General features: G+C 37.5%; 1 protein-coding gene across 1 annotated transcript; it reads left to right on the top strand.

Moving 5' to 3' along the window:
• The first annotated feature begins 623 nt into the window (after nt 1-623).
• Nucleotides 624-25674, top strand: LOC113311344 (20 kDa chaperonin, chloroplastic-like). Its single transcript, XM_026560184.1, has 7 exons — nt 624-756; nt 1368-1620; nt 23372-23451; nt 24530-24711; nt 24801-24956; nt 25277-25354; nt 25657-25674. Exons 1-7 carry the CDS (start codon nt 624-626, stop codon nt 25672-25674), a joined length of 900 nt encoding a protein of 299 aa, XP_026415969.1.
• Nucleotides 25675-25683: the final 9 nt, after the last annotated feature.

Raw genomic sequence — 25683 nt, 5'->3', positions numbered from 1 at the left:
ATTCCTATGTCCTGCTCGATCTGTGCCCGAGAAAGATCCCTAAAAATTTAGGTCTCATCATTTCCCCTGGAATTACAGAAAAATAATGGTATTCACTGATTTCACCGGATCTCCTGTTGTCAGAAAGGATATTAGCCACCGAGAGGAACCGGAACTATCGCAGTATAAGCTGACAAGAGGAAAACTTAAATAAGCCACCAAATTTTGACGCCCCAAAATCAATCAAGTTTAACCATTTCCACTAGCTCACAATTGACCCCGTAGAACTGTGAATCCACTTCCTTGTAAAGTTAGATAACTTTCTTTTAGTTTCAGTTGCCACTTGATTTTGCCATACACCAATTTGTAGGCGTACAAATTGATTTTATGTGTATGTGTACTGTACTTGCAGAAATGAGTTTTCATCTTCCGGTACTGATAGCGAACTCGTCCAATCTGGTGGCACTTTAAAGCGCATCTCAAATGCTGGTTGGCCTGCTATCGGTGAAGAGAATGACTGATCCGGTAGGTAACTACAAGGTGGTAGTTAGTCTTCATCAACTGGCTTGTGGTCTTCAGACAGATTGATTTTTTACTTGTGAGCTTTTTGATGCATGGGGAATCACAATACCTCAACTGCATCCATGGCTTTGGCTTGCGCTGGCAAGTACAAGGTCACCCTTGGAAAATCTTCTCTTGTGAATGGTAAAATAGGAACTCAAGATTCCGGATCAAATTTACGGGGGACAGATTATTCGGATTTTCTCTTTCCAGTGAGTATGTTGAATGTAAACGAAGTCTTGCTCCCAACAAATGTTGTTCCTCTTAGTTGAAGACCAGGGGTCACAACCACTGATTCAGACTCTAACAGCGATGAATGAATGTAGCTTTCCTATGGCAAAAAAATTATCAACCCAGTGAACACCCATTGCAGTCAAGAGACTTCTTCTTCTAGCATAATGAGAATATCTCGGAATATATTCAAGACACGTCCAATCGGGGACAAGACCTTAGTCGTCAGTCGTTCTGAAACATGCCGAGGAATGCAGCCTAAGTCCGTCACACTCCCATCGTCGTCTGAAAAGTCTCAGGTTTTTTGACTCTCCTATTGACTTTTTTTGTTCCTCTCCGGAAGAAAATTGAGAGTGAGAGCCCGAACGGCTCCAAAATCGGTGATTGCTCAGACAACCCCCTTAAGGATGAAACCCCAAGGGCGGTTACTACTGTAGTGCCTGGGATTCCCTTCTCCATGGGTGATGAGTTAGTGATCGTAACTTCCCATTTTCGCACCCTGATGATGGTATGTTTATGTTTTTCTTTGATGAAATGTGCTGTCTAAATCATTTGGTGAAACTGAATTGCTTGATAAATCTCATTGTTTTCTCAAGATGATGGTTTGAATGCTGCCCAAGTTAACGAAAACCAGAAAGGCGCAGATCTGTCGTCCACCACCAACAATGTTCCAGTTCCTCCAAATCCAGAGCTCACAAATGCTCGAACAATGAGAGGACAGCCAATAAAGAGGAAAACCACCGACTTTGTTTCTGCACCTCCCTCAGAAAGACAATACTGCACCGGTGTGCAGGAAGGTCTGTTTACAAGCTCGGGCCATGGACTTAAAGGTAGTGGCTCTCACACGAGGTGACATGCGGAAGAGCACACCGTTGTTCATAGATCTTTCTCCAATCATGTCTCCGCGTCCAACACCTCTAGCCTCTGGTCCTACATGCAATTTTTCCTACACCGTTTTTCGAACTGCAACAAGGTAAATCCCAAATCTTACTCCTCCTTGGTTGCTCATTAGAAAATTAATACTTGAGTGCAGCGATAAAAACATCCAACATTCTCTTGTCCTTCATCGTTGCTGTCTGAAATTCTAAATGCTAAGGGTACTGGATACTTGAAAAACACTTCTCGGGTGGAGGTGTTGGAAAACGATTAATAAAAAAATATTTTTTAAAGTTTTAATAAAAAATTATAATTTATTATTTTCTTTTGTGAATGAAACTTTTTAGTCCCACATTGTGGAGTTTCCAATTTTTAGTAGTTTTAAGAAACTATATAAACTTATTATTAGTCCCACATTGTGGAGTTTCCACTTCTTAAATTGTTTTATTCCATTATATAAAGAAATTCACTACTTTTGTAAAATCTATGGGAAAGGGGTTGCTCTATATTTTAGAGGGACCCTTAAGGGAAAATATTTTATAGCGTTTCTTAAGAGTTCGTGATTTTCCTTAACGGTTTTTTCGGAGTTGCCAAGCTCAAGTTGAGCATCTACTACATATGCTAGTAGTAGGTGTAGTAGGGTGTTTTATCCTGGAGATATCCGTCCTGTGAGGGCTATAGCATCACTCTTGAGTGTAGCCGGGCGCTAATGTCTTAAGGGCAACGTGTTGAACACGTGACTCACTCTGTTTTTCCAAAGTTTTACCTTGTTGCTGTTATGGAGATATGAGAAGCTCGTTCGTTTCGTCAATCGATCAATTCCATTATAAAGGAGCTAAGTATCAATAACTTTTGCTTATTTGAATTTTCTTTGTTTTTGATTATTGCACCCAACAGGAGGAGCTATATGGAATAACATACTGACTGATTTTTCTGCATAACTTATCAACTGAACCTTCCTGTTGGGATATCTTGGGAGCCTTACTAAATTCAGGTGTTACTGTGCATATATATATATATATATATATATATATATATATATATATATATATATATATATATATATATATATATATATATATATATATGTATCTTTTCCCTTCTGTCCTTCCCGTTCGTCTTTCCCTTCCTTTTATTTATTGAATGCAGATTAATGAGCTCCATCTCATTCTTGAACAACACATGCTCTCACTGTACTTCATGAATCGATCGTGATCTTGAAATTGGGAAAGACATTCTGGTGCTCAGGACCATGGTCGATGAGTTGAAGAATGCACCAGAAAGAAGAGATATCTCGTAACAAAGATTTAAAAGCCACCATTCTTGAGTGCAGCGAGTCTAGACAAAAGATCTCTGAACTTGGGTCGCTTCTTCTAGCTAGGACTAACGAACTCTCTGAGTATATCAGGGATTGCAGGTTTGAAAATCTCGAGAGAGTAACCCGGATCGAATAAGGAATGATTTATCAGCAGCCTTAACCGATGCCAATACGCTCTGTGCAATATACCGTAGGTAATAGATGTACTTCAAGCCGGCTTTATCTGGCTAATAATTCTTCTTGACCCCCATATTACTGTAGATGTAGCACTTTGTATATTCAGCTAGTCTTCTTGTGCAATCACAACCAAGTACTCACATCACTTGTCGGTATTGAAAAGAACTCATTTAATCCTTCGCTATGTACTTAGTGTAGTCGCCCCCACTGGCATATACGAATACGAAGAAACTGAAGTACACGTTTATGCTAGTAAATTTCCTTGATCGTGTTGTCGATGCTCACTGTGGTGTGATAATTTAGGCTTGCTGCTAAATATGAGTGACGGTCTTGACCAACAATTTTTACAAACTCCGAAATAGATTAAGTTGCTGTAGAAGTTCTCGAACAGCAATATATATTAAGTTGCTGGAGATCAAAAATAAAATTTCTCGAACACCAATATGAATGAATCTTGAACTCGGCTACATGGTGGACAAGAATTCAATGCGATAACTTTCACGATCATCGCAACTTATCTCACGAACTATCATGTTACGGACATAAACGTTGCGGATGTAAAATCAACGCAACATTTTTCACGAACCTAGCCATAAAAGCTTAAACGAACGTCGATCTCAATCATATTGTGGATAAAACATCAACACAACTTCCACGAACTTAGCTATAAAAGCTACATCGAACTCGATCATGTTGTGGATAAAAAATCAACACAACTTAACGAACTTAGCTATATGAAAACTTAAACAATCTTTCGATATGATTGTTTTCTTACGCCGAAGTTACATATCTCGCCCCCAAGTGGTGGTTACGGCTGAGGTGATATGTAACTCGCCCCCAGCAAATCGTGAGTGTCATGCTGCTTAATGCTTGCGCATGGAAAGAGGAATAAAGTTTTCTGCTATCTTGAATTCGCGTAGGGGGACAATCTTACTATTCAAGATGCGCACAAAATTGAAATGTGTGCATTCTCACATGCCATCGCATGCAAAAATGCTCGCCACATGGGTTTCCGGGCGCTGACCGTCCGACATGGATTTCCAGGCACGGACCGCCAGATAAGTCGAGATTCCAGTGCTGACCAAATTGTGCCTCAAAACCTGGAAGCTCTTTCAATGTAATCATTAGTTATTGTATGAGTAGATGTAAATTATTATTGTTTGAGAACCAAAATCGTCAGAAACGAGACAAAAGCATAAGAGGTACATAAAAGTAGCTAAGAGATAATCAACATCTTACCCAAATATTGGTTTTCGACTGAGCAGATGCGCCCAAACATTTGGATGCTGGATGTCAGAAGCTCTGAAGATTTATGAAAAATAAATTCCCTTCGTATGTCGAGAGGATAGCAATGGGTCCTTCTCTGCATAGTGAACCTGCATCTGGATGTATCAATTTTGCTGTATTCCTTTGCGATATCATAGCAGCAGCAAGGAAGCATTCCTTGTTCTCGTGTCATGATGTCCCTCACTATGTTTTAGTAAAGGTGACTGGGGCTTATCCATCCGAGATGGACTGCAAATTACAGGACCTCCACGGAAGTACTTTGGTATATTATTTATTGGAGACCGAGCAAAATCGTTGTTATCAAGCTTGAATCTAGGATGCCTACTCTTCGGCTTTGGGTTGGCTTTTTGTAGCTTTTTAGATATAATGGTATCCTTGATGAACTGAGGGTAGCTTAGCTTGACATTTTTACTAATTCCGTGACAGTCAGTGCCCTTTGTGTTGGTACTCCTCAAACTCTTGTGAGACTTGGCTCTCTGCCGTTGTGGTTACATCCTTGCCTGTTGTCTGCGGTTTGGGTGTTCACGGAAAGTTTAGGCTTTTCCTGAAATCAAGGTGTGAACATAGAACTTGCGGCTCGGAGAGGCTTTCGCACAGATCAAGAGCACAGGATGTTGTCGCCCCACTTTCTTTTAGCTTATGTAGTAAATCGGTCTAACATCACAGTGAAATCATCTGTAATCGAGCTAGAAACCAGGATGGGCCGGTGTTAAAAGTGCAGGTGGAGTTACTGCCGTGACAAGTAGTCATCCTTGTTGGTGTAGCCTGCTTCTCAAAGAAATGTCAAGTTGATATTGTCAAGTACGATTGACACCACAAAAAATATCAGTTCCATTTAAACTAAATTGAAACATTGCAAAATTGACCAGAATCAAATCATGACACTATCCACATTGCTAGATTGCTAGTCTCTGTATGGCTACAAGTAGGAGCTATGACATCCACATCTACACTAGATGATAGGTAAGAGTGATCTTCCAATTGTCAGAAATAATGACATAAGACAAAGTAGGGTAGGAAGTTGAAAATGGCTGTTTGTTGACCACTGAATGAAAAATTCAATTTCAATTAATGGCCAGTGCTAGAAATTATGGCCCAAAGTTGACATATTACTGACCTTTACCATTTAAATATCCGACCAAAGAGATGAACTAAAAACTGTTGGTACCAGATGCATATCAAGATAAATAGATAAAAGGAAAGGATGCGCAAACCAGTATTTCCGCGGTAGAAAAGAAAAGCACGTGAGCAGGACATATCGTGCAGCTAGCTAGATTTTGATGTAAGCCTCTGGCTGAGAGAAAAACTAAAACTGCCTGCTTTCTTTCCAGCTTAAAATTATTTCCGTAATTGAACTTTGGTATTGTGTTGCGTGCTTTGAGCCACGGTCCTCCAACTTTTGCATATTTGATCATATGACAACGGACGTTTTCATGAACACCAATGCTTTTGGAGACTCCATGGAATTGTGTAGTAATTAATCAAATCTTACTCCGGTTGATGTTCTGATCTTCACTTTGACTAAGAGATATTAAACAAAAGACGAGAAATAATCTTTAAGGCAGCCACAAAAGTTCCTTGATGGAGGATGTAGCTTTTATTTTTCTACAGCAGCAATGATGACGTCCAGCTGCGGTACGGGATGTCATCGCCTCGACTAACCAAAACAGGTGTAACCGTTCCTTAAAAGCTTATAAAGTTCCATCCTTTCACGGTACCACTGTGATTTTATTCCAAGATTATTTGTCTGCCGTATCGAACTCGATCTGTAGGATTGAGCTTCCGTTGGAGAGTGAAATTAAAGCCCGCGTGTATTGTTGGTGCAGCTTGTTTTTGGTGCTCGCATCAGGGTGAGACCTTTGTACTCACGGATTTGATAAATCTTATTCTTCCTCAATGGTTGCGCTTTCGTTTATCCAACATAAACAATATGCTGATGCTGGTAACCATGAAGGTTCAAATTGCAACCTGAGCCAGTAGCTTTTTTGTGCAACTTAATAATCCCCAATATTTCTTGTACTGGAGTTGCCCATCAATTTTCGTCTCCACTAGCACTTCCCATATAAGGCGACTTTGCAACACTATTGTAATCGATACGGATTCATTGGATCTTTGTGTGGCATTTCATAGTGAACCTTCGTTGAAAAACGCTGCGGTTTGTAAGTCGGTGGTATGCAGTTAAGTGACAAACTTCACGGCTTTGATGTGGTCACGGCTAGAATGAGGCTTATTCTGTGCAGTAATGATCAGCATTGATTAGCGAAGTTCCGCGGTCAGAGACATCCATGAGTAATCAAATAACCATGACATCATGATGCTTTATGGATTTCACTAAAAATAAAAACGTATGCATCAAAAATAATTTGGTGAGATTTAAGGAGATAAACGTATGCTTTAATTTAGGGAATTAAATTAAGATTAATTTAGAGATATTTAAGGATAGAAACGTATCTCTTCCACGCTTGTTATGCTAGTTGCCGGAATGAGCTGAATGTTTCCCAAGCCTGTTGTTGCTATGTCGATCTCACTCGAACTCGGTTGCTGCAGCCACTGCGACTTCACTCTCATTCCATTCAACAACGTGAGAGTCTCCATCTTTACTGAATGCTTCCGAGGGCATCATAATCTACTCTAGATCCCAAATTATCGTAACAGGGGTTAGTCCACGAGTGAGTTTGGGGGAGTTTAATGTATTTTGAATCTTGGGGATTTTGAGTGAGTGTAAGAGAGTGTGGGGAGTTTGGTGTTTTGAGTGTGGTGAGTTTGAGAGACTCTCCAGAAATCTCTACTTTTTTGAGAGATTTGGAGTGAGGAAAAAATACACTATAAACTCCCTAGAACTCCCCCAAAAACACGAACTCCCTATCATTCTAATTTTAACGACTAACAGGGAGTTTGAGAGTTTCTTTCTGTTAGTCCATTTTCTGTTAGTCCATTTAGCCATCACCACCACCGGTTCTTCTTTATTCACGGTTAAGTCTGTACTACGTAGCCAACACCCAGAAATCTCCATATCTACGAATTTTGCTTATATATGCACTGTACTCGAACATCTCAGATTTTCAAACAGAAACCCAATTTCAATCACATCCAATAACTTGTTGGAAGATGCTAAGAAGTGCTCCACTGTTATTAACAAAAATAGAACCAACAGCTGGGTACCTTTGTAGCATTACGAGTTGGATCCCTCTGAAGCTTGACTTCATCTTCTTAGCTGCGCACAATCGACACCATTCTTCTTTGAAACTGTTCTCATGCCTTCTTGCTGATCCTCCAAGCTGAAATACACCCCAAAACTTCTTAATCGAGACCGACAGTTCATTACACGAACCATCCATTTAATCCGGCCATTTAACATTTCTACTGATAGCCGAGCACATCAACTATCCTCACAAATTCTCGTCACAAGATCAGCCACAGCTGACTGCATTCACGGTACAAAATTCAGGCCACGAATAACACCAAGGCCCATAATTAACAACCACATTTCACGACTAATCCAGCCAACCTCCTTCTCGTGACAGACAACTCAACCATCTCCATTCACGTACGGCGACAGCAAAACTCATTCGAAGTACCAGAGAACCACCACTGTCCACCGATTCCAACAGCTCACCCGATACCCCGGACTTAATAACCACCGCTCACCGACACCATATCTCTTCATAGCTAATTTCCCGGCACTCAAGCTCCTTTCATTCTCTGTTCGGTAATTCTTCTTTCAGGAAATTCTTCCAACAATTGCAGTGCAGTTTCAGTGTGCTAGGAGGTATGTTTGAGGTTGATTTCAGTTCCTCCATGACCTGCAATTCGTATCCAGCTAAAACCCAAGTTAACAAATCCATCAAACATGCATTTACACTCCCAATTCGACCCAATCTCAGTTCACTGATCTTCTTAAACCGAACCCTTTAATTTTGCTTCCATCACCATTAATGCCAAAAACCCAAATTCAATCATTTCTAGAACTCAATCAAACACCACTGATGCTGCTGTAATTTTCATACCAGATGAAAGTGTTGGAATCTTGCAACAATGAACAACACGTTAGATGTATCAAAAATAATATGTAAACAACTAATGTGAAACAACTCTACCGAAATAACTTGACGAGGGCAGAATCACGGCTAAAACAACGAATTCAAACTCGTTAAACTATCTCTCTTTGTTCCTGATGTCATGAATCACTTTTGATGTTTTCCCCCCTGCAAACGCCATTTAATTTCTTATTTAGCTATGTATTCACCTAATTTATTTGTACATTTCGCAAAAACATTTTAGTAATGTTGTTAGCCAAAATATCGAATCCTAACTAATATAAATACGAGTATAAAATGTAGCATTTATACGTTTATCGGTCAGCTCAAATGAATGTTTTTTTATTTATAATATTTTCTTTAACAGTATATTGTGCCCTTTCAAGTCAAAAAGATAAAGTTTTATATACAGCCAAGGCTTGATGAGAAGTTAAAGGACAGATTCAACGGGAAATAAACATGCAATTATTAGACAGTACAACAGTTCAATATGCAAACACTTCCTCTATCTCATTTGCCTTCATGGCCTCACATGGTCATATATTATTCTAAAGTTTATTGACTTTAATTGCTTGTACTATTAGTAGAATTTATCACCAGTCCGGCCTCTTTCTATTTCTTTTGAGAAGAAAAATCATAATGCTTCACATTGTTGTTTTTGAAAGCAGGGACAGACCTACCTCTGGGCTAAAGAGGGCTAAAGCCTGGGGTGATCTTACTAGTCCACATGCCTAATTATTATTTTTTGCTCGACCAAGCTTCTAGCCCGGGCCTTAAAAAAAATTTATACTTCCTGGGTCCGTCCCTGCTTGAAAGATGTATAAAATCGGCTGCCATGACTCTGCTGCGATGATAATGAAATAAAGAGATCCAGAGTTTTATTGATTTCCCGAGTTTCTTTCTGTCCTTAACTACAATCTACAAAGACGATGGTGACTAAAGAAATTGGCCCGAGCTTTACTACTTATAAGGCAAAGAGGTATGCCCCTTTAGATTAGTCTTAGTTGAGATCGTTGATCTGTTTTGATTACCTGAGTTAATGGATAACAGTAACCCAATGTCTGACCATGAATGCTGACCGACGTATTTGATACATATGGATAGTTCTGATTATGTTTAATACACGTGAGTGGTTTTTAAAGGGTTGGATTTTTATAAGAGAACTTCTACATAGTTACCTTCATCGACGCATGTAAGACCACCTTGATTTTGCCTATGCACGACTAACAAATCACTAGAAAATCCAATACCAAAAGATAACTAGCCATGTTTATTTTCATCAATAAAATAAAATCTTGGTTGTTATGTTATCATATTTTTCTTATAAATTTACGTCTTAAAATCTTGGCACAGTTATAGAACAGAAAAGTTTCACTTCTAAAAAGATAATGGTTCCTTGGTTGTTATGTTAATCCAATTTAATTAGGTGACATAGAATTAACGCTTTTGATTTTAATGTTGGAAGTCGTTCAAAATTCAGGAATAGGAAACAAAATATATAGTAGAGCTTAAGAGGACGGAGGAAACTATGGTGGATCATTTACAACAACAAGAGACAGAGGAAACGCGCAATTATTAGCTGCTCTAGTTGTCTGGGGTTGCTGAGAATCATGCATGTTCAACGAATGATTGCATGAATGTACAACCTAATTATGTAGAAATTCGAAAATAGAAGGCTTTATATTACTTGGCTAGAAGTTTGTTAGACTAAAAATCTTATAGGAATTGTAATTTACCCTTGGATTTCGTTATTGACAGAGTCAATTTGATTTCTTTAGAAACTTGAAATCTTCTTGAAATCGTCTCCAATGCAAACTTAGTGGGTATTAGTTCAATCATAGATCTTCACGACTATTTGGAAGCAGTGGCTACTGCATTTACACCGAACCCTGATTTTGGGCATACAAAATCTTATTAGGATAGCTGCATAAAGATAAAAAAAGGTTGTGAAATAGCAAAATCATGTTACCCCTTAATCCGATTTTTTTAATGGCAAATCTTCCCTTTACGTATTAGTGTTAGTAATATTGATTAGTGATTAAATATTTTATTTAGTGATTAAGATAATTTTCAGAATTATAAAGGTTGTTTAGATGATTTTTTGGATCATGGTTCGGCGAAACAGGTTGAGGTTCCGCTCGCATCTATGAGTCGAATCTACCAATTGATGAACGGTTCGGCTCACTGAATCTGTTTACTGCATTCGCCGAACCTATAATTTTCAATTCCAACCCTTTTGCTAGACACTAGTTCGGCTTATATGAAAGTTTCATAGTAAGCTGAACAACATCCTGAATAGCTCGGGAAAAAAATAATTACTGGTTCGGCTTATATTTCGAAAATCGTATAAGCGAACATCAATTTGTTATTTTTTGGGTTAAAATATTGTTATTGGTTCGGCACATATTGAGAATATCGTAATAGCCGAACCTCGTAAATGTGCTATGTTCGGCACATATTATGATTATCAAATACGCCGAACCCCTATGCATCTCTATCTGTGACTAGGTTCGGCTTGAAATTTCATGCCGAACTGTTCATATACACTTACAGGAAGCTTTTGTGAAGAACAGTTCGGCTAAAAACGCAACTCAATTTTGAGCCGAACCCCACACTGTAACCGTCATTTAATCGATGAAAAACATCAAATAGGAGATTGCGTTTGTAAAACTTGCTTTCTTATCCTCATTTCCGGAATTGGAAATGCAGTTGGTTCAATTTCTGGTTCAATTGGTGGTTGATTTTCAGTTTCTACACCTTCATCTTCAATTGGTTCTTCTTCTTCAATTGATGGATTAGAAGACGATTTGGTTTGCCTAGTCCCTGCTTTTCTTTGTACGAGTCATTATGTGGTTGAGTTTAATCGACGATCAAATTTTAACGAATCGACAATTAATCACGATGATGAATTTTTTTCGCAGGAGGGGGAAGAGTTCTGCTAGAGGATGAGGAAGAAGAAGAGATGGTAAGGGAAACTGATTTTAATTTTTTAGAAAACTGATTTTAGATTTTTGTATTAAGGGTATATAGGTAATTGAACTACCCATAGGGTACCCCTTATAAGGTCATCCAAGATGGGACTATTGTTTTGTATGCCTAGAAAGATTTAGGTATGCCCAAAATCAGGGTTCTTTACACTGGGTGTTGGTCATTTGGTGTCTGGAAATTTTCTTACCCATTGGTGGTATGCATCTCAATAGTTGTGGTTGTCATGGCTCTTGGCAAGCACTTTGCCCATACTTATTGTTTGTACCCAAAATTACAATTAGGCACTGGACACCATTGATTGGTGATTATGATGAGAAATTAGGATTAGAAAGCGAATTAAAAATGCATAAAAGAGAGATGAATTTAACGTGATTCAGCGAGTGATGCCTACTTCCACGAATAAATCCATGTACGGAGAAATATTGTATTGATATGATGATTACAATAATTCTTCAATGAGTTACCAAACCTAAAATTGCCCTCTCTTTTTAAGGTTTAGGATACATGTATTTTTATGGTTTATGCATATCATAATTATGGTATAAATTTGATATACAAGCAATTTGAGAAGCAAGACGTGTGGAAGCTTCTGGAATCTCCTATGCGTGTTGATTAACGGGTTTTCCGTCAACTTTATAGACAGTACAAACATCGCCCCATCTTAACCTCCAACTTCTTGGGTGTTAAGAAACTAACTTCACTCTGTAGTCGCCGCCTCCATTGGTCGTGTCGGTACCATGATCCATTCGCCCCCGTCGTATCATCAGTTATATATGAGTATGGTAGATGGTCAACACTTATGGGGAATCAATGTCTCTTTGACTTGTTGTATAGACACTGGTGTCGTGCCTCTTACAAGAGAATAGGCACTGTGTGGTGCCTCTCTTTCTCCTCTTTCTTTACTAACTTCGGGTGTTACTGTGCATATATATATATATATGGAGGAGGTATTTCCTTACACTTTTATTATCACACTCTCGCACAAGTTGGACATCATTTCTGTGAATAAAACAAAACCGTAACGGATTTATTAGTATTTTATTGAATCACACAAAAACTCCTCCAAAATCCGATCGAAAACTCTGCCATTTCTCCCGCCTTTTTTCATTTTTGAATTTTGGGAAGAAGATGTCCTCCCCTTAATCCTGTACAGGTGTCCCTTTAGCACTTGCCCTGGGGTGTAAATAGTATTTTTGGGCGTAAATAGTAATTTTTCTAGGATTCCTTCAGCGCATTTCTGGGGTGCCTTTAACACATTTCGAGCCAATTCCCCCGCAAGAGCTTATTTTTCCAAAAACATCTACAAAAACATAAAACACCATAATAAGTACGAAATCGAGTACTAACAATACAGAACATTGAGGACAAATTAGACACAAAAATGTGTCTATCAAGAAGTTGTCTAGTAATTGGTGTACATAATGCTTGATAAATCATGAGCTAGATTATTAGCTCTCTTCGGAACTTGGTTAAACAATTGACTTGAACTCAATTAGTATCTTTGGATTATCTGCTACGAAGATCCAATTAGTGAAGCAATTATCTGTAAGTTATTTGCTTCTTTGGCCATCTCCAATTTCATAATGCACCATTTTACGATCCAATTGCCGGCTTCATAATGCATCATTTTACAATCTAATTGCCGGCTTCATATAATAAAATCAATCTGTACATTAGCGCCTGTAAAGATGCATGCACGATGCACCAACTTACAGTCTGTCAGATGTCATTCTGCTCCCAATTCTTCCACATATCGAGGTATGTCATAACCATTAAACCATACATCAATAAGTAATCTCGCTGGCACCGTACAAAATCCATTTGTTATGATTGATTGTGTTTTTCTTCTGGAACCATGATGATCTTCCGCGTCAGGGAAGAGCATTCCCAGAGGATTTCCATTACCAAGATCTAGTACCCATTTATAAGGCAAAACAACAGGTTTGGTATCTTTGGATTGTGGCGATTAGAACAAGAAAAATATTTGTTTTGAACAACGTAAGTCAGTATGAAGATTTCCTACTAGATACTTTTGTGTTGATGATCGGTATATCAACAACCATTATGCTTTTGCGGTTCTTATCTTCACAATGCCCGTGTTGGTGATCAGTTCGTTAAAGTGGAGATAATATATATAACTCACTGTTGAGAAAGAGCCAAACGTGACACAAGATTTTCTGTTAGTCAAAAGTAACACGGTTATCACTATTAGCCAAAGTGGAAAACAATGTTGTGAAGCTAGAGGCTAATTATCAATAAACAAAGAAATTTAACTGTTCTTGATTTTAAAATTTGATTTGAGAACATTTGAAAATACAGTTTGGGGGGTCTTGCCCATTTTTATTGTTAAACTGCAGTGAAAAAGAGAAAATTATGTAAATTTTGTTTTTCTCTTTCAGGCACGTAAAACGCAGTGAAGCCTACCTTAAAAAATTATACCGTGTCCATCGCGATTAGTGAATGCTAACCCACCAACTAAGAATTTTATCAAATAGGATATGTGCTATGAAAATAATCCAATCTTTAATTGATCGCACAGTGATGATTTCCTACATGCATGAAGTTTTTCTGAATCGTCAGTCGACTACAATATTATGTACAACAATTTAGATTTCAGAGGCATCAATTCTTTTCATCTCTTGTGCATCCAAGTCTTTCTTCCTTCATTTTATTATAGTGCAACCAAAATCAACGTCTCGAATTCAATAAGACTATCGTAAGTTCTTCTTTTTCTTCTCTAATATAAACACAAAATTGGTTAAAAAGACCAAAACCAACAATTCCTGGGTGAAATGGATAGTTAGATTTTGATACTGCTTAAATGGACAAAAATGTAAAAATAGTCAGGATGTAACCAGTTTCATCGTGCCCATTTTCAAATATTTTTTCTTATTTTTAATTTACACAGGATGTATCCAGTTTCATCCTTGCTATTTTTTAAATTTAAGCTAGGATGAAACCAGTTTCATCCTTACTATTTTTTTTTGTTATGTCACCCAAACTATTTTTTACTCGTCCATTTGAACCGTGATTTAAAAATATTTGGACAAATGACCCATTTTCCGTAATATAAAATCTTTAACTTTCCATTGAAATAGAGAACGCATAATTTGTCAGGATTTTAAACTTCAAAGAACCAAGAAATTGATATGATCTTAGATTCTTATTCTGGTGTTCCCACTTACCGAAAACTGATTCTTACAAAACACAAATCTCAGTGGCATACTTCTGTAGTTATTCAAGAGTTCAGGATGTGTCATTTGGGAAATATGTAGTGTTTCGTGACAATTAGTATCCGAAAAGGTGACCTTTGATTCAATTAGTGGTTGCAACTCTTTAGTTCGGATGAGTTGGCAAGGTACATTATAGTGACATGGAATGGCTGCTGATGTGGTTCAACCACAAATTAGAATTATTATAGGCATGACATGCGGAACTCTTGGGGTCTCGTATTATAAAGAAAGATTTGGATCTCTGTATACGCGGATTCCGTCAAGTCGACAGGGCATAAGAACTGTGATATATAAGAGCAAGTCTTATGGTGGAATCCAACCTATTCTAAGTGTGGAAAATCCATGGAATGTCAAATCTAATGGCTTCTAAGTTGGAATCTTTCACAGAAAATCCAAGTAGGGTTCCATGATTTGGTGGAAGGGTTCGTGGAATCCATGAAAATGCTATTAGGAATAGCGTAAAACGCTATTAAAATTTCGCGCTAAAAGACAAAAAACACTATTAAAAATAGCGTAAAACGCTATTAAGAATAGAGCTTAGCTCCATTAAAAATTGAGCTTTTTTTTTATCCGTAGATTTGTTTGTACCCAAAAATAATATTTGGCACTAAACATGATATAATCGATTATGTGGTGTGTATTTTGGGTTTGGAGACGAATTCAAGAACAAATAACACGGGCTTAACGTGGTTCGGCATGGTTTGCCTACATCCACGGATGAATCCCCTTGGGGAGTGATATTTTTATTTATTATGGAATTACAATGGATTTTTTTCTCTGTATTGGCTAGCCCCTTTCTAAGGGTTATAATTCCCCTTATTTATACCTTTGTGAATTCTCTCCTCTCTTAAATGAGAAATAACATAAATTGAATTAAGTTTCCCTGCATGCCTGCTCACCATGCCTTGCATGCCTCCCGGCCATAAATTGTATTTGTATTAATTCTGCATGGCCATAAATTTTATTAATCTTCCTCGCATGGCTCCTTCATGCCTCTTGGTATTAATCTGTATTAAGTTTCCCACATGGTTCCTGGCATTAATCTCCCTGCATGCCTCCTTGTATTGATTTGCAGGCCTCCCATGTATTTATACACGGTACAAACATCGCCCCCGCTTAACCTCCAACTTGTTGGGGTTAAGAATTTTGATTTTCCTTCGCGTCGATCGTCGATGACGTAACTTTCCAGTCGCCCCCAAGCGTGAGTAAAGACATTACAAAGATGCCCCCAACTGTGATAACCAACAATAAAATTTGCTCACGTGTTAGGCGAGACTTTTTGCCACGTGGTGGACTTGTGATGCTCGATAGCTAGTCGAGTCTTAAATATAATGTAGTGTGTGCTTGCGGTTGGGCAAGGCTTTTTTCTCGCAACGTAACAAGGCTAGCGCTTACTGGTTGTTGCTTGTGTTGAGTACGAGTCTTTGGACCAATATCGGGCATTGGGCTCGTGGTTGAGACGAGACTTTATGCTTGCCAAGGTGCAAGTCTTTGTACTCGCGTGTAAGACGAGATTTTATGCTTGCGATAAGAGCAATACTTATGTGCTCACGTGGAAGGTGAGGCTTTAGGTGCTTGCGAAGTGATTCAAGGCTAAGTATTGAAGGGTCTATGCAATCCTCATCTCGAACTCGATCATGTCGTTATCCACGAACCTCGAACTCGATCATGTTTCTGCCCCAAGTGCATATAAAAGTTCCTCGATCGCAGGAATTTTTGCTTTCATGTTGAAGTGAATTGAAAGATGATTTTAACGAGCCGAAAATCACACAATTCGGACATAGAACGAAGGAGTTATTGACGAAACAAGATTTGATCGAAACGTGCGTCTTGTTTCATACATGGCAGTGTTGAGTGGGTCGAAAGGCTGGCGTGTTACTGCCAACTGTATGCTAACGTGGCAGGTCCAGGTAATTGGTTGGGTCGGATTGGTCTGGTTCAGTTGAACCAAAAATGAACCTGACGGTTGGCCAGACTAAACCACATATGAACCGGCTCGGGTGAACCAGGTTTGGACGAACCGAACCAGGATGAATGGACCGGTTGGTGAACCAGAAGCTGGATCTGAGACTGGACAGATTGTACGGATGAGATCGTGTGAATCGGACGGACCCGATTTGTTGGATCTGAGGCTTACATGAGGTTGGATGAAACTACAGTTTCTTTAACTGTTGCTGCTATATTTATAGCCACGCTTTCTTCAACTGTTTCGCAACAGTTTCTTCATCTTCGTAACGGTTTTTTCAACTGTTTCGCAACATTTTTTTGAACTCCGTAATGATTTCTTCAACATAGCAACGGTTTCTTCAACCTTAATTTTATTTTTGTTGATTTTTGGATGGAAATTCGTGGCATGATTTCTGAGCTTTTGACGCACCCATCTCAATGGAAAAACACGATCATTTTACACTAATCCCATTAGTCGGCCCCGATGTTTGTACCCAAAAATAATATTAGGCACTAAACACGACGTAATTGATTATGTGGTGTGTATTTTGGGTTTGAAGGCGAATTGAAGAACAAATAACACGGTTTAACGTGGTTCGACATGGTTTGCCTACATCCACGGATGAATTCCCTTAGGGAGTGATATTTTATTGATTATGGAATTACAATGGATTTTTTTCTATGTATTGGCTACCCCCCTTTCTAAGGGTTATAATTACCCTTATTTATACAATTGTGAATTCTCTCCTCTCTTAAATGAGAAATAACATAAATTGAATTAAATTTCCCTGCATGCCTGCTCACCATGCCTTGCATGCCTCCCAGCCATAAATTGTATTTCTATTAATTCTGCATGGCCATAAGCTGTATTAATTCTGCATGGCCATAAATTGTATTAATCTTCCTCGCATGGCTCCTGCATGCCTCTTGGTATTAATCTATATTAAGTTTCCTTGCATGGATCCTGGCATTAATCTCCCTGCATGCCTCCTTGTATTGATTTGCGGGCTTCCCATGTATTTATACACGGTACAAACAAGATTTAAACTGAGTTGTTGAGAATCTAACGACCGAGAAAAAAGCTCCATTCTTAATAGCGTTTTTTAGCGCTATTAAGAATAGCGTAAAATGCCATTAAGAATAGCGTTTCTACTATTCCACCATTACAGTTGCCCTTCCATCCACAGTTCCAAGTGCTGAGATGGCGTGGAAGATGGAAGATGGATGGATTCCACCATAAGACTTGCTCTAAGTGATCATACACTTTTCCCTCCCCATTTGGATAAACATTTACTTGCCTATAGATTAAAGAACAAAGAGTATTTACTAAAAACTATAGGCATTACCATAGAAAACTACCAACATAGAAAACATCACTGAGAAGTTCATATTCAGATTTTATTTGTGGATAGTTTTTAATTTTCCAAATAAATTTAGTTGATAAAACAATCTCCACACTACAAGAAAAACTGGATTGACCGACCACGCAGATTTAGTTGGCAAAGCCCATATTAAGACGCTCTAACCCTTAGAGCGATTAAAAGTGGCACTTGCTCTGGAGTTGCAAAAGGTGGGATTTGTAAAAGTCTTGAGCAGCTAGGCACTCGCTCTAGGTATCAACCAATTATCATAAAGCGACTTTTTTGGTCATTGCTCCAAAACTAGACCAACCACCCTACAGCAAGTGAAATAGCCAACGCTTTAAAGCTAGACCAACCACTTGGAGCCAGTAAAATAACCAATGCTTTAAGGCTAGACCAACCACTTTGAGCAAGTAAAATATTCATTGCTTCATCGCTAGATCATCCAACCTGGAGCAAGTAAAACACCCATTGCTTTTAAGCTCGACCGATGATCCTAGAGCAAGTAAAATACTAGTTCATAGATACATAGAACAACTGGCCTGCAATTGGTTGCTCAAGTTTTTAAGCTACCAAATTTTTGTGCTCGCTCCACCGATTCTGCATTAACTGTTCTGGTGTCTGATTTAGATAATCCATCTTTAGTGTTTTGATTTAGATAATCCCACAATGTCATTAAATGAAATTAATAATGAACAAATTATGAACCAAATTAAAAAGAGAAATAATTTTATTATACCACATAATTCAATCTACATCATTTCTTCAAAGAGTAACATTCCTTACAAAAAAAACAAAAAACAAAAATACATTCTAATCTCTCTCCACAATTTTAGAAACAAAAGCTGAAGAACACTACTTCAAATTTGAAACACCCATTGAAGTTCTTTGACTCTCAATGGACAGGCTGCAAAATACTTATAGATTCATGCTGCTGTGACCTTCTATCACCAATCTGTTTTTTAGCTCTGATTTTGAGACCAAATAGAGCACTCATTCAAGATCAAGTCCATCCCGTCAAACAAATAATAAACTGGTCCTGCATATACAAACAAATACAAAGAAGATAAGATCTAATTAGAATAAGGAAGCTAATCTGTAGGCTAAACTGGACATACAACACCAAGAACTGAATCAGAAGACCAAATAATAAAAACTATTAATTTTGTACTTTTTCTAAACATACCCTTCAAGATTAGATCCATTTGCAGTAAATCTCACCTGATTTATTCATTCCAACAAATAAATCTAGGAAAAGAATCAGATTCATTTGGAGAAAAAGAAAGAGATTTAAGAACTTGAATATGCATGAATATGGTTGTGCAAATTGATCTTAAACCATATTCATACTGCTGGTACAAATTCTTTTCAGAAGAAAACAACTCTATCAAATCTGAAACTCTCAAATTAACAAAATAAAATAAAATCAATTCAGCATAACCGATTAAATAATTCAAAGAAACATTGGCAGCAAATCTATTAGCTTACACATTTAACAAAATAATGAAAAGCGAAATCAAAATCACCGTAATCAGAATACATTTAATTTAAAAATTCTAAAGAATCATAAAAATTTACTAATCACCATAAGCAAATCTATATTTTATTTTAATTCGCGATCCATATCAAAACAAAAACAACAAAATCTATAAAAAAAAATTGGCCATGATTCGAGAATGTCTTGGTTTTTCGCGCTTAATTAACACGGAAATGAAAAATCCATGAACTGAAACGACCACAAATTAAATTTAGAAACCCCACATCATTTATCCATGAAATGGAACTAATGATAAATAATCATATCAGACCAATTTTAACTAAATCAAAAGAAACTAGAAAACTAAAAACGGATTTCATGATTAATAGTTCTCAGACATCATAAATTGATTAGGGAGAAGAGCAAAAATTACAAACTCTAATCCCCAATTGTGTCATCATCGAACCTTTTGAATCACTAAGAGACTAAAATCTAACAGATGATCCAGAGAGATCTATGTACTGAGGGAGGAAAGGAAGGAGGCGCTGAAGTGGGAAGTGATGAAACGTAGGGTTAGTGTATCAATAAATAGAATGGCACTAAACGTAAAAAAGGAAACATCTGTGGTTAATAAGCAGAACTATTAGGGTTTTACCTCAACTATCCACTAAGACACAGCCAAACGAATGTTTGCTTTAGCCCCTATTTGATTGGTTAACAAAGTCATGCTGGTAACCACGTGTAATGGTGAAACAATCTAATGGTTTCTCTTGGCGTTATACCTAGTACTTCTTTTTTGTGATTTACACTTGAGTTATTTTTAGTTTTTTGATATAAAAACGTTGAAAAGGTAGATAGTATACCACGCGTCCACGGGACATAAATCCACCTTGCCACCAAGGTCAGGTTTCGTAATGCCTAAATATTCCGATGATGAATCCGTATGACTTTTCAACTTAAGTTAATATCCGTCGGATTATACATTTTAGTTTTTTATTGGTAGGACTAATGTCATACGGATCACCATTGTTTTCAAAGTAAATTTGTGTTTTTATTCATACATGATACACTCTTTGTAAATGATATTTAATAATTCGGGATAATTTCATAATTATTAGTAAATACTTTAACTTCAGAATTTCATAATTAATAAATACATAATGATATTTGTTCGAATAATTTCATAATCTTATCTTTTTTGTGATTTTTGATTTTTTGTCGGACTAATTGTCAACAATGATATTTTCCGGTCTTTAGATGGAGTGGTATGCATACTCCTTGGGTTTGAGTTCGGGAATAGAGGAAGGTTCACATACCCCTTGAATCTGACTTTCACGAGCTGGAAGTGATACACATGCCCCTTGAGCCTGAATTTGTGAACTAATCAGAGGTATGCATGCCCGGTATGCATACTGTTGATGGTGAATTTTTTTACAACGGTTAAGTTCGTAAAATCGCATCGAGAATTATGTATCCCTGACCACATCAGAAACATAAGACATTTTGTCTCTAGCAACCTGGTATCATGAGTTTGTGTATTTGATAGCTTCCACCGAGGAACCATAAATTATGATATTTTACCTCTCCAGTTCATCAGAGAGCTAAATCCACTGGTGAATATTGAGTCATTCCGAGTAAAATCTGAGAATGTTGAGCGAAATCGTATGACATCAAGAAATATTGAGTTAATAGGGGAAAGTACGGCATGCATACCCTTTGGGTTTGAGTTCGGTAATAGGGGAAGGTACGCATACCCTTTGGATATGACTTTCACGAGCTGGCAGTGATACGCATACCCCTTGACCTTGAATTTGTGAACTAGTCAGAGGTATGTATACCCACTTCATCCGGAAGAAATCACATCAATTGTTTTCTCCAGTTATCATCAGTCTAATCTAACGTCCATCCACATTAATCATTTTATCTTTTATCCACAAAGTATGCCAGATATCTCTCGAATTCACTCAATTTATCATGGATTCCATGGATTTATATGTTATCAAGTTAAACTGAATTTCCATGGATTCATTTAATTTCACTTGTTATCGGTCAATAATACCCAATATCGGTCGACCTCACTTAGTTTCTCTCAGATTTCATAGGTTTCCCCATTTTACCCCTTATCTATCAATCTTTTCGGACATCGCTCTACCTTACTCAACTTATCTTGGATTCCATGGGTTTACATAGTTATCTATTTTGTATGTGTTTAAAATTTCTGAGAATAGTCCCATGGAATCTTACCCGTAAATGGATGGATTCATCGTTTTTGCGAACTCTCAGACTTATAATAGTTCGCTCCTGGCCAGGTTTCGATCTGAGAGCTAGTTTCTTTCTCGAAGTTGACGAGTTTGTGTTTTTTTAAGGTTTCTAAAATTATTCCCATGGAATCTTACTCGTAAATGGTTGGATTCATTGATTTTGCGAACTCTCAGACTTATAGTAGTCTGCTCCTGGTCAGGTCGATCTCGGAGCGAGTTTCTTTCTCGAAGTTGACAATTTTGTGTGTGTTTAAGGTTTCTGAGAATATTACCGTGGAATACTACCCGTAAATTGTTCGATTCATCGTTTTTTTGGAACTGTCAGATTTATAGTAGTCCGCTCCTGGTCAGGTTTCAATCTCGGAGCGAGTTTCTTTCTCGAAGTTGACGAATATATGTGTGTTTAAGGTTACTGAGAATATTCCTGAGGAATATTACTCGTGAATGGTTGAATTCATCGATTTTGATGATGTATCCTGCTAAATTTGAAGTCAGAACCCTCCCGGAGCTTTTTGGTTCATAGTTTGTATGTTGTTATACCACATCTGAAGTTAGAATCTACACTGAGCTTCATATTTATCGATTCCGTGATGTATCATGCTAAGTTTGATGTCAGAACCCTCCCGGAGCTTCTTAGTTCTTAATTTGTTTGTCGTTATACCACATTTGTAGTATCGACACTGAGCTTTATATTTATCGATGGAATCTTACTTGTAAAATAGGTGGATTCGTCGTTCTTACAAAGTCTCTGACTTATAGTAGTCCACTCCCGGCCAGGTTTCGAACTCGGAGCCACTTTCGTTCTCGAAGTCGCCGGAATATGATTTTTTTAAGGTTTCAGAGAATATTTCGATGGAATCTTACTTGTAAATGGGTTTAATCATCATTCTTACGAAGTTTCTGACTAAATTTCAATTGGTTTCCCTTAGTTTCACTTATTTTCTGCCAACCTTGTTTTTAATTTTTTTTAGAATCAATCTCACTTGTTGCCAATCCGCCTCACTCAATTTTTCCATAATTCTATTAGTTTCTCCAATTAGCAACATTTTGCTACTCAACTTACCTTAACTTTACTCAATTTCTTGTTATTTTTCGATACTTAGTACTATAATTTAGAGATCAATTACCGATGCAAATCACACAAGATGCTTCCCACACTAGAGATACCAATTATGATCCTCATGATGCATATCTAGCCAATTGAAAACACCAAAGCTACCAGATATGATCCGCATGATATATAATTAGCCAATAGGAAACAAGGATCTTTAATCGTATGGCTATAAACGCAAAACACAAGTATGGATTCGGATTACTACCTTATCCAACGGTGCCAAAACTACAGCTCTTATGTGGCGCGAAAACATCTTAGGGTAAACGAATTGGCGGGAATGTTGGCGCTTTTTTGGGTGGAATCTAAAATTCATGTTTGGTAAATCTAGAATTGAAACCCTGAGGCAGAAACTCTCTCCTTCTCTCTCATTTGGAACCTTTTCACAGCTTCTATCTCACCTTTCTTTCTTTCTTTCTGTGTCTCAATTTCTGTAAAAAAACTCCAATCCATCACATATCTTATGAAGTAAAACAAAAAGTAAAACTTGTTTCCGGAATTAAACCTCAAATCCGTAACATCTCTAGTTCACAGTTTGAAAGGAACTCGAATCCCTCGTTTCTCTATCAGAAATTGAAAGGGAATGACGCGGCCGTTACAGTTTTAGGTTTGTTATGATTTCTCTTTTTATTCCCTTGAGAAAGTTTTGATGCTATATATTGTTCAGATCCAGGGTTTTATCAGTATGGGATTTGTTTGATTTTTGGATTTCTTGAGCGGTTCATTTAATTTTGGGGTTTTAATCAATTTATTACTTCGATTTTGTCCGGGTACTGTTGACAATTGATTGATTCAATTTTTTTTCAGTGAGAATTGTTTCTTTTACCAAGAATTTATCAAGATTTAGTAAGCTAGATATTTCATCTGTTTACTTAAATCTCTTTGGGCGTGCTCGTTTTATTTAGTTTTTATACAGGCTTGTATCTTTCTCTATTAGATGTTTTCTTCGTTTATTTTACTTTTCTTAGATAGACTTTCATTGAATTAAGGAACAAAATTGATTTTCTTCAAAGTGGGATTTCATTCAATTGAAATGTGGGTTGAGTTTTTAGAATTGTCTGTTCATGTAATAGGGGAAATTTGAGATTTTTAGAAGTGGGTAGTGATGGAATTGAGCTTAACAAATTGGGATTTCCGTGTATTACAAATTTGTTACTACCCAAATTAAAATCCCTGTGAATTTTAATCGTTTGGGTATTGCTTTTTCGGTTGTGATTGTTTAGTCATTGTCTTATGAATCGCTGCTTTGGGTTCTGATTAGAAGATATTTTTATTTAACAAATATGTGATTTATGTTGTTCCAGTCGGGCAGCCATGTGGGTAACATTAGTCTGATTTGATTTCTATTGCAATACGAGAGAGTTTGTCAAAGTAAAGGATGATTTTGATGCCTACCATTATGCTGACAAGTGACAAGCGTTTTATGTTGTTTGAGTCATAATTGAGATATTAGAGGGTTTATTTGAAGCCTGTTTAGGTATGGGATAACATTTGTGAATTATATCATTTCTATGCGAATCCATTGGATTCAGTTGCTGGTTCATCTTCATTTGTATGTGATAATGAAGTACCATGACTGTCAACTGTTTTTTCAGGGATCCTACCTTTACTCACTTGTTACTAGTTGGAATCTTTTTATTATAATTGACCTTGCTCTATTTTTTTTACTGTACACTGCCCTCAAGCCGTTGGGAGACACAAGCCCTTGGGAGACAGGGTGCTTGTTGTAACCAAGACAGCAGAGCAGAAGACCACGGGTGGTATTCAGTCGCCTTCTACCGCTCAGACTAAGCCACAAGGAAGTGAGATCCTTTCTATTGAGAAGGGTAAGACCGTCGGAAAGGCCCAAGTCGATGTTAGTTTGAAGGTAATGATTAACTCATCCAAGGGTATTTATCTTTTGTGTGTCTATGGTTTTGAATTGACATTAACAATTGTAAGCTTATTTGTTGGTAGACTGGTGCTCAAATCATTTACTCCAAATATGCCGGAACTGAAGTGGACTTGAATGGAGTAAGCCATCTTTTATTGAATGACGATGTCATTGTTGGTATTCTCGAGACCGAAGATGTCAAGGATTTTAAGCCTCTGAGCGAACGCGTGTTAATTAACGTCTGTTCCCACTTTACGTAGTCAGATTCTTCATAAATCTAGAGAAATTTAAGGTGTCGATATAAGTAAAGAATGGCTTGGGAGAGTAATAAATTGGAAAAACAATTGCACGTAAATTTTACAGGGGAGGGTTGGACCTTGCACTATGAGGCACCATAGTAGTATTGGGTTCATGTGAACATGGTTTCTTTTACCTAAGCAGGCAATATTTTAGATTGGGGTTGTTACTCGTTGCATTATTTTGGTTGTAGTATAATTTGTGATTACATATTTGAGTGATTGCCTATTTAATAGTGGTTCTTACACATGATCGTGTTCAGGTTGAGGAGGCCGAGAAGGAAACTGCTGGTGGGTTACTTCTAACAGAGGATAGCAAGGAGAAGCCCTCCATTGGAACGGTAAGAAAACTTCTGTTTTACGGGTTTGAGTTACACATGCATTACCTGCTAGGTTCATCTCAGTCAATATCCATGTAAGTCCTACCTTTGAGTTGTGTACAAATGTCCATTTAGCGTGCTTCAGAGTATACAATTGAATTATACAAATTCTTATATAAGTATATCAGTTTGTCCTTTCTTTGTACATGTACTATGTAAGCTGATGTGACCTGTGCCATTCGAAGCAATAGCCATGATAATTTTACACCTATCTTGACATTTACTTAGGCAATTCCCCTCTATGTTTTTTTTTTTTATCATAGTTTGTCCATCATGAGTAGTCACTGTTT

Source organism: Papaver somniferum, chromosome 9 (genome assembly GCF_003573695.1).
Source record: "Papaver somniferum cultivar HN1 chromosome 9, ASM357369v1, whole genome shotgun sequence".
Taxonomy (NCBI): Eukaryota; Viridiplantae; Streptophyta; class Magnoliopsida; order Ranunculales; family Papaveraceae; genus Papaver; species Papaver somniferum.
The sequence above is the reverse complement of the archived record's forward strand: the minus strand, read 5'-3'. Positions and strand labels throughout refer to the sequence as shown.

Coding starts and splice junctions, on each gene's coding strand:
- LOC113311344 (XM_026560184.1), top strand. CDS start 624: ATGGCTTTGGCTTGCGCTGGCAAGTACAAGGTCACCCTTGGAAAATCT. Junction 757..1,367: donor GGATTTTCTCTTTCCAGTGA/GTATGTTGAATG, acceptor TGTTTTCTCAAG/ATGATGGTTTGAATGCTGCC. Junction 23,452..24,529: donor CGCGGCCGTTACAGTTTTAG/GTTTGTTATGAT, acceptor ACTGCCCTCAAG/CCGTTGGGAGACACAAGCCC.